Consider the following 16,377-nt stretch of genomic DNA (forward strand, 5'->3'; position numbering starts at 1 on the left):
ACTGACTCAATGGACGTGAGTCTGGGTGAACTCCGGGAGTTGGTGATGGACAGGGCGGTCTGGTGTGCTGTGATTCATGGGGGTACAAAAAGGCAGATACGACTGAGCGACTGAACTGAACTGAACTGCTGACCTGGGAAATTTAGGGTTCAATAGAAAGTAGTAGAATAAACTAAAGAAAATAAATGCTTGCTAAAAATGAAAGATTGTGTTCAAGTTGTAATTAAGTTGCTCCCAAATATGTGCTTTTCTGAACCTGCTGTCCAGCAAATCATACTACAGCCCTGGTGTAGAGCAATACAGTGGGGTCTCCACTTTCCCTAAGAAGCTATTGGAGGGGACTTCCCAGGTGATCCAGTGGCTGAGACTGCACTCCCTGGTCAGGGAACTAGATCCCACATATCACAACTAAGAGTTTGTATGCTGCAACTAAAAGACCTGCCGCAGGCAAATAATAATGTTTCCAAAAAAAAAGCTATTGTAAATAATGGGCCAAGACACAGAGACTTTCAAAATGAAAAGGCAAGTGCTTGGAAGGGAAATTTTCCAGTTCATGTGGGGTCATTTGGGTTACTCCTAAGTAAAGCAGATGCCATTTTCAAATGTGCTCTCCTTAGCCCAGTGTTCTTTTCTTAGCATGATTAAGGACAGATCAACTCTGATTGCAACACCGGCAGTTAGCAGAATTTGGGATTATGTTAACACTCTTAGTCCTTAATGATGAATGAGTCACATGTCAGGCTGTGACAAAAGGCTTCACTCTATAAACAAGGGCTGCCTGGTTCTGGCACATCATTAATTGCAGAAGCTTAAATCCAGGATAACTGGATTTAGGAGGTTAGTCCGTATTTTAATTCCTCATGATAGATTTTGGCCCCTTCTCTACCATTTCCCTGCTTTCACATGTTATTTAGTAGAGTTGAAAAAAAAAAAACAACAAGAAAATCCTTCTTACTTTAGTAGTGAGAAGTTTCTACAAGAAGTCTCTCAACCTCAAGGTTTTCAAACTACAATATAATGCAGAGAAGAGCCAATGCTTTCTGCAAATGGGGTTTATTGGAGGAAATTCGATCAAGGAAGTATTCGAAGAACCTGAATCCTAAGGAGCCAGAAAGGCAGGACTCACCAGAGGGCTGAGGGTAGCTGATGGCATGCCAGAGCAAGGACTTGACTTGGGAGAGCTTAGGAAACCATCCAGATCTGGTCTGAAACTGCAGAGGAACTGGGACAAAAACAAGGTGGTTGCCAGAGCTGTAAGGTGGGATTTGGGCAGGGATGAGAGCCTGGATGGTTTCAGGGGGCAAGAGAAGCTGTGGCCTGGGACTCGCAGGTAGGTATCTGCCTAGGTGTTCCAGAGAATAATAACTGTGACAACGGAGGTGGCCATGAAGAGCAGGTAGAGATGGAAGAGCAGGGTGTCCATCATGTGGCTTAACCGCACCCACAGACGGACCAAGTGCAGCTTCTGAGCTTTGTCTTCCTGCTGGTTCCTCACTGAGCCAGGGCACCCATTTAGCTCTGTCTCTCTGGGATGTGGCACCTTCCCCACCAACTCCATGGGCTCCTTCACACCTACGTCAAGACAGACTCAGCTGTGGGCCTCCAAGGTCAGCTGGGGAGTTATGTGGGGAGGGAAGGAGGTGGGAGCAGAGAAGCGGAGGTGATGGAAGAGGAAGCATGAGCAGTGCTGACATCCCTCACCAGGCAGGTGGGCAAGGTCCATGTTTCCCTTCCAGGGCACAGTGGGGCAGCATGTCCTTGGGCTGGTGCAGTGTAGAAGCAGGGAGTAGAGCCAACGAGGCATAGGTGGGGGCTGGGTGGTGGCCAGGTGCAGCAGGTAGGTGATGAAGATGGTCTCCAGCAGGCTGAGCACCATCAGGGACAGACACAGGGCAAAGTAGACACCTGGAGGGAAGTTGGGCCTGCCTGAGGGCCAGAGGCACCAGCCAGGACTTCTTATTTTCTCTTTCCCCAGAAAAGAGGTCCTTTTCCAGGATCTCTTTTCACTCTGACCTGTTTCATTGGTCTGTTCCCTCATGCCATGCCCCACCCTACTTTTCTTCTCCTAAAGGTGGAAGGGGCCATACTGATGAGGGAGGTGCTACTGGAAGGGAGTAAGTCATTCATCATGAGCAGGAAGACGTTGTAGCCCAGCAAGAGTGTCATCTTGAATGAGGCACGGTTCTCGCTTTCTGCCGGCAGATAGAGGCTGAGGGCATCGATGGCGACCAGAAAGCTGCTGGGCACCAGGAGGTTTATGACATAGAGGGTGGGCCTGCGCCTGATGGCCACCTGGTGGGAAGGGGAGAGGGAGGCAATTGAGGAGAAGGCTGGGAGGCTGCCAATCCAGGTAAGAGCAAGAATTTAGATTTGTCCCAGATCAAACTTTCTAGTAAGGAAATGTTACCTCAAGTCCCTTTCTCTGTTCTCCCTATCCAGTAAAGTCATCTTAATCACCACATTGTCTTCCCATGGTTTAATTCTACCATGATGCTTACCGTTTGAAACATGTTTCATTCCTTCTTGGCCCATGTGTCAATTTTCTCCACCTAATTTTTTTATTCCTACCAATGTGCTCTCAGCAGAATTGAGGGACCAAATTCTTAGGTATTGTGTGCATTGTATTTCTGCTTGCTTTCCTCATCAAGGTGTAATCTCTAGTGCCTTTGCTGGTGGATGTTTAAAACCAGTGGGAGAGAAAGCAAGACAGAGCAGACATTTTGGGATCACCAGGATTTGGAATCATAATATCCCTAAGACAGTGTTTCATAACTTTTCCATCACCTCTTTTTAAAAATAAATATAAAAATTCCTGTCCTCCCAAAAGTTCTAATCGCCCTGGCAGCTGATGAGGGAGTGGGGGACATGGAGTGGAGGTTCATGCTCGTTGTAAATCACTGCTGTGGGAGCTTTGTTTCTTCCTCAGGGAGGATCCATTCAATCAACATTTCCTGAGTGCCAGGTACTGTTTTAGGTATGGAAGATTTTTCAATGAAAAGAGTGATAGCAACCTCTGCCTCCATGGAGCATGTTTTCTTGTGGGAGAGCTTACATTCTGGTGGAGGACATGAGCTATGCATGTAGAAGAAGATCCCACCCAGGGCCCCCGAACTCACATAGAAGACGATTTGGTCATAGCCGTTGGTGCCCGCAGTCATCTTCATCATTTGATGGATACCCTGAAGTACCCACTCCCCCTTGTTCCAAATGATGTTCTGTGATATTTCCAAAATCGCCTGCACATCCTGCTCCATGCCCAGGACCATCTTTTCCACTGCAAAGGAGACCCAGGCAATTCAGCCTCCCCCAAGCCTCCCAACCCCTTTGCCCAGACTGTTGGATTCCTTACCACTTAGATTCCACACCCCTTTCAGTGAGATTCACTCACTCATCCAAGCTTTCTGTTCTCTTCTTCTCAAACCTTTTCTTTCTCCTTCAGCATGTGATTCTCACTCACCTGTGTAGACGAAAGAGCTGAAGGTGAGGGTGCAGTTCTGTTCATCAAAGGGGAAATAGAAGATGTCCAGGTTGCAGATGCTGGTTACCCGCATTGGCTTACTGTATTTGATGTGACCATTACTGTTGACGTAAGCCATGAGACCTGGCAGGGTCTGATCTGTATCCATCCTGAGTGTGAAAAGGACAGAGAGGTAAAAGCTGTGGGCTCCCCATCAGACCTGGCCCTCATCCTCTCCCAAGTTGCCCATTTCTGTGCTCCAGCCCCACTCATCTGACCTCCCCCTTCTACCTATCTCTGTGTTCTGAGGGTTTCAGATGCTGCTCCTTTCTGGTTGAGTCTGTGCTTGGCCCCCATTGGTTACATCATGCTCTTCCCTAGAAATGTGGTCTCCTTCTTGCTTTTTTCAGCCCTGACACTCACAGCTCCTCAATGAAGATATCTGGAAGCCACAGGTTCTCAGTTGCCACGCCCAGCTTCCTGATGCCCCCGCATTCCTCTGGGTTCCAGGTGATGAACGGATTGTACCAGATCTAGAGAACACCATGGTATGAGATAAACAGGAGATGGGAACTGGCTTTAGTCTTCCTGTGTCTCTTGCACTCTACATTCCTTTCTTTACTTGTTTCTTTGTTCTCCCACCGCACCTCTGGTGACAGCTGTCACACTGTCACTGACAAACTTGTACTGCTTCTTCCTTTCACTTCTTCCTCAGTGCTGTCTGGGGGGACCTGGAGCTCGGCTTTGGATTCCCTGGGATGGAGCCACTGAAGTACTGGCTTCCATGATCTTGGTTTATGCCACTTGCTTCCTGAGCCCTGTCTCTGCCCTCCTTAAAACTGGCAAAATAAATCAGAAAATTTTATATTTTCATTATTGGTCCGGCTATGTTTGAACTTGTTTAATTTGTGGATATTCTCAGATTTATCCATTTTAATCCTCAAAGTTGGACCTTGCAGTGGAAAAAGGGAGGTACTATAGCAAAGGGGAAACTGAGTCCATCATACCATATTTAGCCACAGGAATGATGTCATCGATTGAAGCGGTGCATCCTGGAAAAAGTTTTCATCTGAGATCACTAACTTAATGAAGTGAAATCCAATGACATCACCCACCTCTTAATCATTTACAAGGCTGTTCTGTATGGCAATTATGATTTTTAATCATAAACCACTAAAAAATGTAGGTCATATAATCCAGTGTACATAAGAAATGCAAGTGAAAACACCAGTATGAGAGTAGTCCATTGGGATTATGTTTCTTGTGGTGTATCCCCCAAAAGGGAGAGCTTTTATCTGCATTGTATCATTGTAGCATTTCCTGTCATGCCTCCCTATCCCATAGACTGAGCTCTTAACTTACAAAATCCAGTCAGTGCACCCATTGCTCATCATTACAGAGTTGGGTCAGGACTTACTACTTCCAGGATGGCAGACAGAGTGAAGGAGATGTTAACACGAATGGGGATAGTGACATTGGTGGCTGGACGGAAGGCCTTTCTGGTGAACGCTGCTTGGAAGGCAGCAGGATCCACCCCATGCTGGTCAAAGCCTGAGCAATTGATGGTGAATGTATCTCCTCTCCCTGTAGAGAGCAGAGACTGTGAGAAGAGTGCCAGGGCTGCGGTTTGGGGAATGTTTCTGCACAGAGAGACAACAGGGGTTATGGAAGAAGCAGGTAGACTCCTACTGCTTGGATTAGGCAGTGTGGGTTAGGCTGGAGTAGTAGGCAAATGGTGGAAGTTGATAAGGTGAGCTGAGTCAGAGCTCCATTCTCAATTCCATTCTCTCTCTCTCCATGCAAAACTTGTCTACATGTGTATGCAAACTCAGCCCTGAGCACCACTTTTTAGTGTCCTGCTATATTCTTAACAATCTCAACACAAACCTCTGTCCTTGAGCCATTTGGGTGAATGTCACTGACAAATTTTGCAATCACAGTTCTCCTCTTCACTATATGAACAGGGCATAGGTGGTCATGAATTAATAATGAGGGAATAATCAGGTGGGTAGTGAGAAATCCAGAGAAGGCAATGGCACCCCACTCCAGTGCTCTTGCCTGGAAAAACCCATGGATGGAGGAGCCTGGTAGGCTGCAGTCCATGGGGTCGTTAAGAGTCGGACACGACTGAGTGACTTCCCTTTCGCTTTTCACTTTCATGTATTGGAGAAGGAAATGGCAACCCACTCCAGTGTTCTTGCCTGGAGAATCCCAGGGACGGAGGAGCCTGGTGGGCTTCCATCTATAAGGTCGCACAGAGTTGGACACAACTGAAGTGACTTAACAGCAGCAGCAGTGAGAAATCCATCCGTGGGACCTTAAGGAAGGAACTCAGTTTTCAATTTAATGATTGTATGTCTTTGCATTGTACTGTGAGTGTTCTCTTCTAAAACTCAGGACTCATCACCACTGAGACTATCTTATAAACAGTTCCTTGATACACCTCTTATACCCAATCCTTTTCTAATCATACTTTGTGGGGCAGAAACAGAGAATGTATGTGGTAGGATCTCCTGGTCGAGTCTGTTTTTGTCTGTCTCTAATTTTGTGCTATACCTCGTTGCTTAATCTCAATAATGAACAAGAAATTACTCTAGACTGGGAAATTATACTGAAAAGTTGTACTGAAAAGTCACAATAGAACTTTTCATCTACCTCAGTTCCCTTGGCATCTTTCCTTTTCATTTGCTTAAGAGAAATAAGGCTTCCCCAGTGGCTCAGCAATAAAGAATCTACCTGCCAATGCAGGAGATCTGGGCACTCAGGTCCGATCCCTGATTTGGGAAGATCCCCTGGAGAAGGGAATGGCAACGCACTCCAGTATTCTTGCCTAGAGAATCCCACAGACGGAGGAGCCTGGTGGGCTACAGTCCGTGGGGTCACAAAAGAGTTGGACATGACTGAGGGACTAAACAACAACAACAAAGAGAAATAAAAGAATTTTCTTCTCTCAACAATAGTTGATACCTAGAAACCGTGGGGTAGATTATATGCCTGGAAAGAGAATGACATGGAGAAAGGAGAGAGGCCCATGGAAGCATGGGGAGTGGAGAAGTAGCTTAAGGGAAAAGTCAGCTAACTGTTAGGACCCTAGAAAGTGCTATACCAAACTGTCAGTATCATGAATTTCCATTTTTTCCAAAATGGAACACCCATTGTTAACTAAAAATAAAAAGAATTAGCCTGGGTGCTATACCAAACTGTCAGTGTCATGAATTTCCATTTTTTCCAAAATGGAACACCCATTTGTTAACTAGAAATAAAAAGAATTAGCCTGGGTCTGTGTTCCCCAGACTTTATATGGATGCTGTGCTCTTGTTCTTATCCCATCTTACCTTGAAGCAGCAGGTAGAGGATGAGGCAGAGGAGGAATCCTTCCCCATGGAGCCAGCCTTGTTCCATCTTCCTCTCCTTGGCTCTTCTCTGGGGACTTAGTGATGATGTTGATTTTAAAAGACCATAGGCCACACCTCACACCCTAGCTTTGAATAATTCCGGTGTCAGGTGTCAATAGCCATCTCTCTAACAAACACCCCCCAGTGACAACAGGATCTCATAGAGGACTACCCTACCGGTGCCCTAACTAGACCTGAACCTGGTCTCCAAGAGTCATCTGACAAGCCAGTTTGGAGAGGAGGAAGAAAAAATATTTGGTCAGTGGAGCAGTGCTAATGGCCTCCTCATACTTTAGAATCACTCTGGCATATAGGGCACCATAGGAAAGGCACAGAATGCCTGCTGTTTCCTTCAAGTAGCACACACACTTGTTTTAACCCTGCTGTCATCTTTCCCCAGAAAGTGGTGGGGGGGCATCTTCTTTTATATAATCAACTTCAGACTCAGAGGTTTTATATATGACTTCTGTACTGGCAAAGCACCTGTCTACAATGCGGGAGACCCAGGTTCGATCCCTGGGTTGGGAAGATCCCCTGGAGAAGGAAATGGCAATCCACTCCAGTACTATTGCCTGGAAAATCCCATGGACAGAGGAGCCTGGTAGGCTACAGTCCATGGGGTCGCAAAGAGTCGGACACGACTGAGCGACTTCACTTCACTTTCACTTTCTATATTGGCAAGTCTTAACTTTTGACTTTTTGAGTGTGTCAGAAGCAGTTTGGATTGGAGGAGGAGTGGGTGGAGGGGAGATGGCAGGGTTTTCAGCAGAAGTTGAATTGTAAGGTCATGACCAATCTGCCTGCAAATTCATGTTGCTTTTAGACCCGCTGGTGTTTTTAGGAAATTTGTTAGTTGTCAACATTTTAAAAATTGGGAGATTTCATGTAAAAACTGTGTTTCTGGCCTCATTTGAAAAATAAGATCAAGCAATACTGGGCTCACATTTTTACTATACACAATGCTTTCTGCCAGAGCTGCCAAGTGGTTAACTCTTTGGATGAAGAATATTCTCTCTAGATCATCAGAGTGTCTGTCACCAACTATTGTCTTATTCCTGACCAGCTCCCCTCACTTATGTTACCTCCTTGGCCTCAGTAGGTGTTCAAGTTTGCCTTTGAGTGTTAAGATTAATTTTCTTGTTTGATTCTTAAAGAGCCTTAGGAAGTAATTTCAAAATACTGTGCCATGTCTAGGTGATCACGGTCTTGTCAGATTAAGAATGTGAAAATATTTGGTTCCTGGTAGAAGCCAGACATACGGGTACGTGGGCCAAAGTCATCAGTGATTTCACTTGTTATTCTAGAGTGGTTTCTGTTAGGGAAAGCTCTAGGGAGTGTCTTCAGTGGCTAGGAGAACCAAGGGAGATGTTGCTTCAGGGAAGAAGCTTTTCAGGCTAGTTAGTATGAGATAGTAAGAAAGGTCTAAGACCAAATCCTATTAGAATCATGTCACCCTCTCTGTGCCTCCTCTCTAAAGTTGAGAGGATAAAACCTGTCATGCAGGAGTTTTATGTGGCTGGAGATAATATGTATACACTGCCTGTCCTGTCCTAACCAGCTAATGAATTGGAGCAGCAAGAAACAGTGAAAGTGGCGGTAAGAGTAGTTGTTATTGTTATCCTTGATGTCTTAAGATTATTCAGGTTGCTTCAGCCTGCACGGAATCTTCTGGACTTAAAATGTTTGAGTTGACTGAACCAACCCCAGTTCCCATGAGCGGAAGAATGTTTCCTCTTAGCTTCACTCAGCTGAATGCTGACAAGGACAATCCCTCCATTCTCCTCAGCATCACTCTTCATCTTTTGAGACTTCTTTCCCCTTTAGGAAGTTTATTTACTTATTTTTTCTTTTTTAAAAAGATGACTTTGGACCATCATTTCTCAAAGCATTTTCTGCAGAACTCTAGTTCTATGGGATGTTCAGTGCTTTTCTGAAAAATTATTTTTCTTTGTTCAAGTTCAAATAACTCTGAGAAATGATGAATTAAACAAGGAGAATCAGGTATTATTACTGTAGGATTTCTCAGAGTATTTAACTAAAATGTTAATGTGACTTGAAAATATCATGTATGTGATTTCCCATGTGTAGTTAACTTTCAGGAATTTATTTTTCTCAGACTGTCTTCAGAACTAGTACTCCATGAATATTTTTGGGAAACACTGCTTTAGGTAAATAGAGTAAATCTATAAGAAGAAAACTTGAAAAAAATTTGTCTTTGATTTCCTGATGATAGAATCTAGAATGCTGCAGCATAGGTAAAAATAAAGAAATTTAAAAAATACATGAGGTAAGTGGTTTTTTTTTTAGATAAGTATTTTAAACCTGAAGTTTGATTAGAACCATGAGAACCCACAAACAAATAGGAGATAAAACAAGTATCGATTTCAAGCTGTTTCTGAATCCCTGAGCAATATAAACTTAGACTGCCTCAAGGAGGAATTTTCTTTTCTTTCTTTTTCTTTAGATCAGTGACCTACCAGCCAGAAGCCATGTGTCATCCACCTAGATCTAATTTTAGGATGAGAATTTAAAAACATGCTTTGGTATTGTTACCTCTCAGATATACTCAGAAAAAAACATTTTAGGAGCTGAAGGGCAGTGTTGGTTTTTCTCATTGGTTGTCTTGCAGTCAATAATGGGTATAATTTATGCTTTAAGAGTACATATTTTTCCCTTGTGGAATTCAATAAGTGAATTATTTTGAATGAAAAATAAACACAGCCTGCATCACCTTAAAAATTTCCTGACATTCATGCCAGAAAGGTTATTACAAAGGTAGACCAAAGTTATTTATCACTTCGTCTGATCAAAAGCCCATATTTATAAAACATCACACCTGAGAAGCTTTTTGGAATGACTGGGAGTGACCATTCTTCCAGTCTGTCTAGGCCTGTCCTAGTAAGAAGGCGCCATTGTAGCTGGACTGTTGGTTCTGGCTTCTTTGGCTTAGTGGGACCCTGTTGCCTCTCATTTGTGACCTAGTGGGTTTCCAGTCCAATATTTCATGATGTGGGAGAATCCCTCATGCATATATTACTGTTAGAAATGTTAGATATACTGAATCCTTTTATTGGCTTGAGTAAGTAATCCTTACTTGTCATTCTGGGAGGAGTAAAATTCTAAGGCCTGTAAAATCCTAAACTGTGATGTTGGTTATTTTAACTGAGTAGATTTCTGTGGATGTTCTGGGTGGTGGCAACATCTAGAGCAAAAACATGGAAGCTATAGTGTTGAGAGGACCTCAGATTTGAGTAGAAGAGTGACAGGAAATGAAGCTGTGGTATTATGTGGGGCCAGATCACAGAAGGTCTTGTATACCAAGCTAAAGTTTGGTTTAATTGCATAGCCCAGGATTTCCCAAACTTGAGTAAGGTTCATATCTCTTTTAAGGGAAATAATTCTCCTAAACCCCTGATATTGACTTCAATTATTTATATTATAATATTACTTAATATGTATATTAATAAAACCATGTATAATGTCCTTATGCTCATAGTTCTTATACCACTATAAAATTAAAATAAATTTATAAATTACTACATACAAGGCTACAGAATCAACACAACACTAGTTTAATGAGGTAGATAATATTGTTTTATTAATATTAGATAATGTCTGTCATTTTTTCCCTCTTAATAATAAACAGCTAGTTTTTAGAATACCTGTCTGTTATTTTGTTGAGCCAATTTGATAATTCATCTCAGTATAGTAGTTCTTAAACCTTTTTTTAAAAAGTAATCATTCATTTCATTCTAACTACTGCCCCTAGTTGGGAAGTTATTACTGCAAAGGTGGGGAGTATGTAATTCTTTCCTACATAAAGTGAATATGTGATATGATTTATCATAACATGCCTATACTGCTGTATACTGTGTGAACACTCAGCTTCTCCCATGAAGTTCTCTATTAAAAATTCTGTGAGACCTTTGTCTGTAAAACATGTTATGATGTCATTTGGCTTTCATTCAGTATTGTTTACATTTTAAATCCTCTTCTCTTCTTTCCTAATTTGCCTAAGACCATTAAAGGCACATTATTCTGTTGTACTGTATTGTTTCCATGATGATGTTAAATAAAAGATTCTGTTCATTAACTAATCTTTAAATATATTTATATTTGGCTGCACCAGGCCTTACATTAGTTGCAGCATGCAGCATCCTTGATCTTTGTTGTGGCATGTGGGATCTTTAGTTGTGACATGTAGGATCTAGTTCCCTGATCAAGGATTGAACCTGTGCTCCCTGCATTGGGAGCTCAGAGTCTTAGCCACTGGACCACCAGGGAAGTCCTAACTAATTTTTTTTTAAATCTTACTCTATGAAAATTACAAAATTGATCTGCAAATGAGAAATTTTGTTTTATAATTGGCAGAAGAATTCAACACAAGTGCCACAGCAGATGTGGGGTGATCACTCTTGACATTAGCTCCTGACAAGCTAGCTAGGGGAGGGTGTCAGGGGATTGCTGCAGTAGAGCATTTTTTGTGTCACTAAATGGCACTACCATCCATCAAGTTCTGCAACCAGAAATCAAGGTGTTACGCACGACACCTCTCTTTCTCATCCTACTGTATCTAATCCATCAACAAGGTTTGTCAATTTTACCTCTTAAATTTTTCTCATGAGTCTGTCCACTTCTCTCCATCTTTTCCACCACAATTCTAGTCCAAACCACCATCCTGGATGACAACAGTCATTCCTGTTAGAAACTTGTCTTCCATTCTAAGCTATCTAATTCTTCCTCAAATCTGCTGGCCTCAGGCACATTTTCAAAATGTAAATTTGATTTCTCAACCCTTAACCTATTCACTTTTTAAAACCTTGCAATGGTTGGCTTCTGCTGTTACTCTAAAGACCTTTAGCATGGTCTACTTCTGGAGACCTTCCCTTCCTTCTCCCGCCACCTGGCCTTTGTTAAAGTTCCTCTGCTTGGAGTGCTCTCTTCTCTGCCCCCTTCCACCATCTTCACTACTAGCTCCTACTACTTCACTAATAGCTCCTACTGTTCTTCAGATGTAACATGAATCTTTGTTTTCCAGTACACAGCACAGTTACAGTTTAAATTTGGATTGATATTTATCCTGGACTCTAAACCAATGAGGTCAGGAAGCTTGTCTATTTTGCTTCCATTGTATCTCCATCAAATATTGAATAAATGAGTAGACTAGGTACATTATGTAATATAAATATATTTAAAGATGCATACAATTCTGCATTGCAACATAGATTCTCTAGCCCCTTGCTTGAAGGTTGGAGAGTATCACTCCCTAAAACACTTCAAAACACAAATACACTTTGAGGAGGGGATGCTTTGCAATTAATACTATGTAAATAAGTTAAGTCTTTGGCCCAGGCTATCCTTGGACAAGCCAAGGTAGTTGGTACCTTAGCGTATTGAAGCTTTGATCCAGGGTTGTATAGTGTTCATCTATGTTTTTTTTTTTTAAACCTACGTAAACAAACCTACATATTTAAAGTATTTCAGGGAGATTTTTTGAAGCTTTTTATTTTATATGAAGGTATCAGATATGCACCTTTTGGGTACTACAGTGTTTTAAGCAGGGTCAGAAGTACTAGTATGCCTTAGGAGAGGTGGCTTGAGGTGTGTTAAGAAAGAAGTTTTCTTCTCTCACTGGATGGCCAGAGGTGCTTAAAGAACTCTCAGTAGATATATGTTTATATATCTATAAAGTGAAAGTGAAGTCGCTCAGTCATGTCCGACTCTCTGCCACCCCATGGACTGTAGCCTACCAGGCTCCTCCGTCTGTGGGATTCTCCAGGCAAGAATACTGGAGTGGGTTGCTATTTCCTTCTCCATTATATATCTATAACTTTATCTGTATTTATATATCTATATGTATACAAACCCTCAATATTTTTCTGATAAACTGAATGTATCCTTATCGAGAAGGGAAATTATTTATTCCTATGATACTAAAACTTTTTTATTATGACATACTTACAGGTTACCAAAAAGTACAGCAAATGATTTTAGAAGCACTTGTGTACCCCCTGTGAAGCTTTGTTAAATTTTAACATTTATAAATCATTTTTTAAGATTGATGTATAGTTGATTTACAATGTTGTGTTAGTTTCTGGTGTGCAGCAAAGTGATTCAACCATATTATATATATATAATACATATATATAAATATATATGTGTTCTTTTTCAGATTCCTTTCTATTATAGGTTATTATAAAATATTGAATATAGTTGCCTGGGCTTCCCTGGTGGCTCAGTTGGTACAGAATCCTCCTGCAATGCAGGAGACCCAGGTTCGATCCTGCATTGGGAGAATCCCCTGGAGAAGGGAATGGCTACCCACTCTAGTATTCTTGTCTGGAGAATTCTTGTCTAGAGCAACCTGGCGGGCTACAGTCCATAGAGTCACAAAGAGTCAGACATGACTGAAGCGACTGAGCAAGCAGCACTCATAGTTGCCTGTGCTATACAATAGATCTTTGTTGCTTATCTGTTTTATATATATTAATGTGTATCAGTTAATCTCAAACTCCTAATTGTTTAGGAGTTAATCCCTCCTCCAACCTCTCCCCTTTGGTAATCATAAATTTGTTTTCTATGTCTGTGAGGCTGATTCTGTTTTGTAAATAAGTTCATTTGTATCATTTTTTAAGATTCCACACATCAGTGATATCATATGGTATTGGTCTTTCTCTTACTTACTTCACTTAGTATAATAGTCTCTAGGGCCATCCAAGTCATTTCTTGAAGAAATAAAATATCACAGGACAGATGAAGCCCCTTGTGTATCCCCTTGTGTGTCCCTCTCTGTTCCCACTGAACACAACAGCAGTGAATACAAATGAGGTCATACAATTTGAGTCTTTTTGCAACTTAATTGTATTTATTTATTTTTGGCTGTGCTGGGTCTTTGTTGCTGCTCGGGCTTTTCTCTAGCTGCGGAGAGCAAGGGCTACTCTCCAGCTGTTGTGCATGGGCTTCTCGTTGCAGTAACTTCTCCTGTTGTGGAGCACGGGTTCTAGGGTGTGTGAACTTCAGTAGTCGTGGCAGGTGGGCTCAGTACTTGTTGCTCCTGAGCTCTTGAGCACAGCCTCAATAGTTGTGGTACACAGGCTTAGTTGCTCTACTGCATGTGGGATTTTCCCAGACCAGTAATTGAACCCATGTCTTGTGCATTGGCAGGCAGATTGTTTACCACTGAGCCATCAGGGAAATCCTTTGTAACTTATTTTTGCTTAACATTGTTTTTGAGGTCTATACATATTGATAACGTTTTAACTCTTGTTCTTTAACTGTTGTATAATACCCTATTGTACAAATATCATAATCTTGTTCTCTTGTTAATGAAATTTAGATTCTTTTCTCTATTATAGAAAATGCACAAGGAACATACCTCCTTGTGCATGTGTGTGAGAGACCCTTTAGGGTAGCTTTTCTCAGATGATAGTATTAAGCCATAACACCCTAAGGTATTCACTGTGTATAAGGAATTAACTTCCAGGCATCTAGAATGAGTGTGCTGTGCGTAGTTGCTCAGTTGTGTCCAACTCTTTGCGACCTCATGGACTGTAGCCCACCAGGCTCCTCCATCCATGGAGATTCTCCAGGCAAGAATACTGGAGTGGGTTGCCATGCCCTCCAGGGGATCTTCCCAACCCAGGGATCAAACCCAGGTCTCCTGCATTGCAGAAGGATTTTTTACCATCTGAGCCACCAGGGAAGCCCAGAATGAGTTTAGCTATGTGTTATCCTTGGGAGAATTGAGAAAATAGTCACTCAAATAATTTTCTGTAGGGTTTGACTCATTTGCAGAAGCTCTGATTGAGAATGGCTACTGTAGAGCATATATGTAGAAGTAGAATAGCTAGGTTCAGGATAGGCATATGTGATAGAACATTAGCTTTCACCAAAATATGTTCTTTCCTTCTTCCATTGTGACAGAATTGTAGATGGCTCCTAGCTGCCTCATTGAGAACTGCATTTTCTTGCTTCCTTCTCAGTTAGATGCAACCATATGACTAAATTGTTACCAATAGAATGTGAATGGAAATGAGAGATGTTGCTTCTGGGCTGATCCGCCTTAAGGCCAAGTCACACCTCCTCCACACTCCATTTTTCCTTCCCTTCATTTGGGTGACTGGTGGTGGCAATTAGTAGAGCAACTTTGGAAGCCAAATGTCGAACTTGACAGAGTTCACCCTGGGTCTCCACCTGAGTGCCAAGACCACAACTTACACTGCTGATCTGGTATACTCACTCACCTGGGACTTTTATGCAGGGGCAAAATAACCTTTTTGACTACAAGACACTGAATTGTAGGGATCTTTTTCATACCGTTCATGGGGTTCTCAAGGCAATAATACTGAAGTGGTTTGCCATTCCCTTCTCATTTCAGATGCTAGCAAAGTAATGCTCAAAATTCTCCAAGCCAGGCTTCAGCAGTACATGAACTATGAACTTCCAGATGTTCAAGCTGGATTTAGAAAACGCAGAGGAACCAGAGATCAAATTTCCAACATTGGGTGGATCATAGAAAAAGCAAGATAGTTCCACAAAAACAGCTACTTCTGCTTTATTGACTATGCCAAAGCCTTTGACTGAGTGGATCACAACAAATTGTGAAAAATTCTTAAAGAGATGGAAATACCAGACCACCTTACCTCCCTCCTGAGAAATCTGTATGCAGGTCAAGAAGCAATAACTAGAACCAGACATGGAACAACAGACTGGTTGCAAATTGGATAAGGAGTACATCAAGGCTGTGTATTGTCATCCTGCTTATTTAACTTATATGCAGAGTACATCACACAAAATGCCGGGCTGGATGAAGCACAAGCTGGAATCAAGATTGCCGGGAGAAATATCAGTAACCTCAGATATGCAGATGACACCACACTTATGGCAGAAAGTGAAGAAGAACTAAAGAGCCTTGTGATGAAAGTGAAAGAGGAGAGTGAAAAAGCTGGCTTAAAACCTAGTATTCGAAAAAATAAGATCATGGCATCCAGTCCCATCACTTCATGGCAAATAGATGGGGAAACAATGGAAACAGTGAGAGACTTTATTTTTCTGGTCTCCAAAATCACTGCAGATGGTGACAGCAGCCATGAAATTAAAAGATGCTTGCTCCTTGGAAGAAAAGCTATGATCAATCTAGACAGCATATTAAAAAGCAAGCATTACTTTACCATTACATAAAGGCCTGTCTAGTCAAAGCTATGATTTTTTTAGTAGTCATGTATGGATGTGAGAGTTGGACCAAAAGAAACCTGAGCACTGAAGAATTGATGCTTTTGAACTGTGGTGCTGGAGAATCCCTTGAAGAATCTTGAGAATCCCTTGAACTGCAAGGAGATCCAAGCAGACCATCCAAAAGGAAATCAGTCCTGAGTATTCATTGGAAGGACTGATGCTGAAACTGAAGCTCCAATACTTTGGCCACCTGAGGTGAAGAACCGACTCATTGGAAAAGCCCCTGATGCTGGGAAAGACTGAAGGCAGGAGGAGAAGGGGACGACAAAGGATGAGATGGTTGGATGGCAT

At 42.1% G+C, this 16,377-nt stretch overlaps 1 protein-coding gene across 1 annotated transcript; it reads right to left on the bottom strand.

Annotated features, from left to right (window-relative positions):
- Nucleotides 1-1,264: 1,264 nt before the first annotated feature.
- On the bottom strand, nt 1,265-6,859 carry LOC102398475 (5-hydroxytryptamine receptor 3C). Its single transcript, XM_044940536.2, has 8 exons — nt 6,793-6,859; nt 4,875-5,041; nt 3,881-3,990; nt 3,458-3,627; nt 3,117-3,274; nt 2,088-2,292; nt 1,702-1,905; nt 1,265-1,572 (listed from the first exon to the last, which is right to left on the bottom strand). Exons 1-8 carry the CDS (start codon nt 6,857-6,859, stop codon nt 1,343-1,345), a joined length of 1,311 nt encoding a protein of 436 aa, XP_044796471.2. The 3' UTR covers nt 1,265-1,342.
- Between the last annotated feature and the right edge of the window lie 9,518 nt (nt 6,860-16,377).

Source organism: Bubalus bubalis, chromosome 1 (assembly GCF_019923935.1).
Source record: "Bubalus bubalis isolate 160015118507 breed Murrah chromosome 1, NDDB_SH_1, whole genome shotgun sequence".
NCBI classification, from domain to species: Eukaryota; Metazoa; Chordata; class Mammalia; order Artiodactyla; family Bovidae; genus Bubalus; species Bubalus bubalis.

Coding starts and splice junctions, on each gene's coding strand:
- LOC102398475 (XM_044940536.2), bottom strand. CDS start 6,859: ATGGAACAAGGCTGGCTCCATGGGGAAGGATTCCTCCTCTGCCTCATC. Junction 5,042..6,792: donor CCTCTACCTGCTGCTTCAAG/GTAAGATGGGAT, acceptor TGCTCTCTACAG/GGAGAGGAGATACATTCACC. Junction 3,628..3,880: donor GATATCTTCATTGAGGAGCT/GTGAGTGTCAGG, acceptor TTTCACACTCAG/GATGGATACAGATCAGACCC.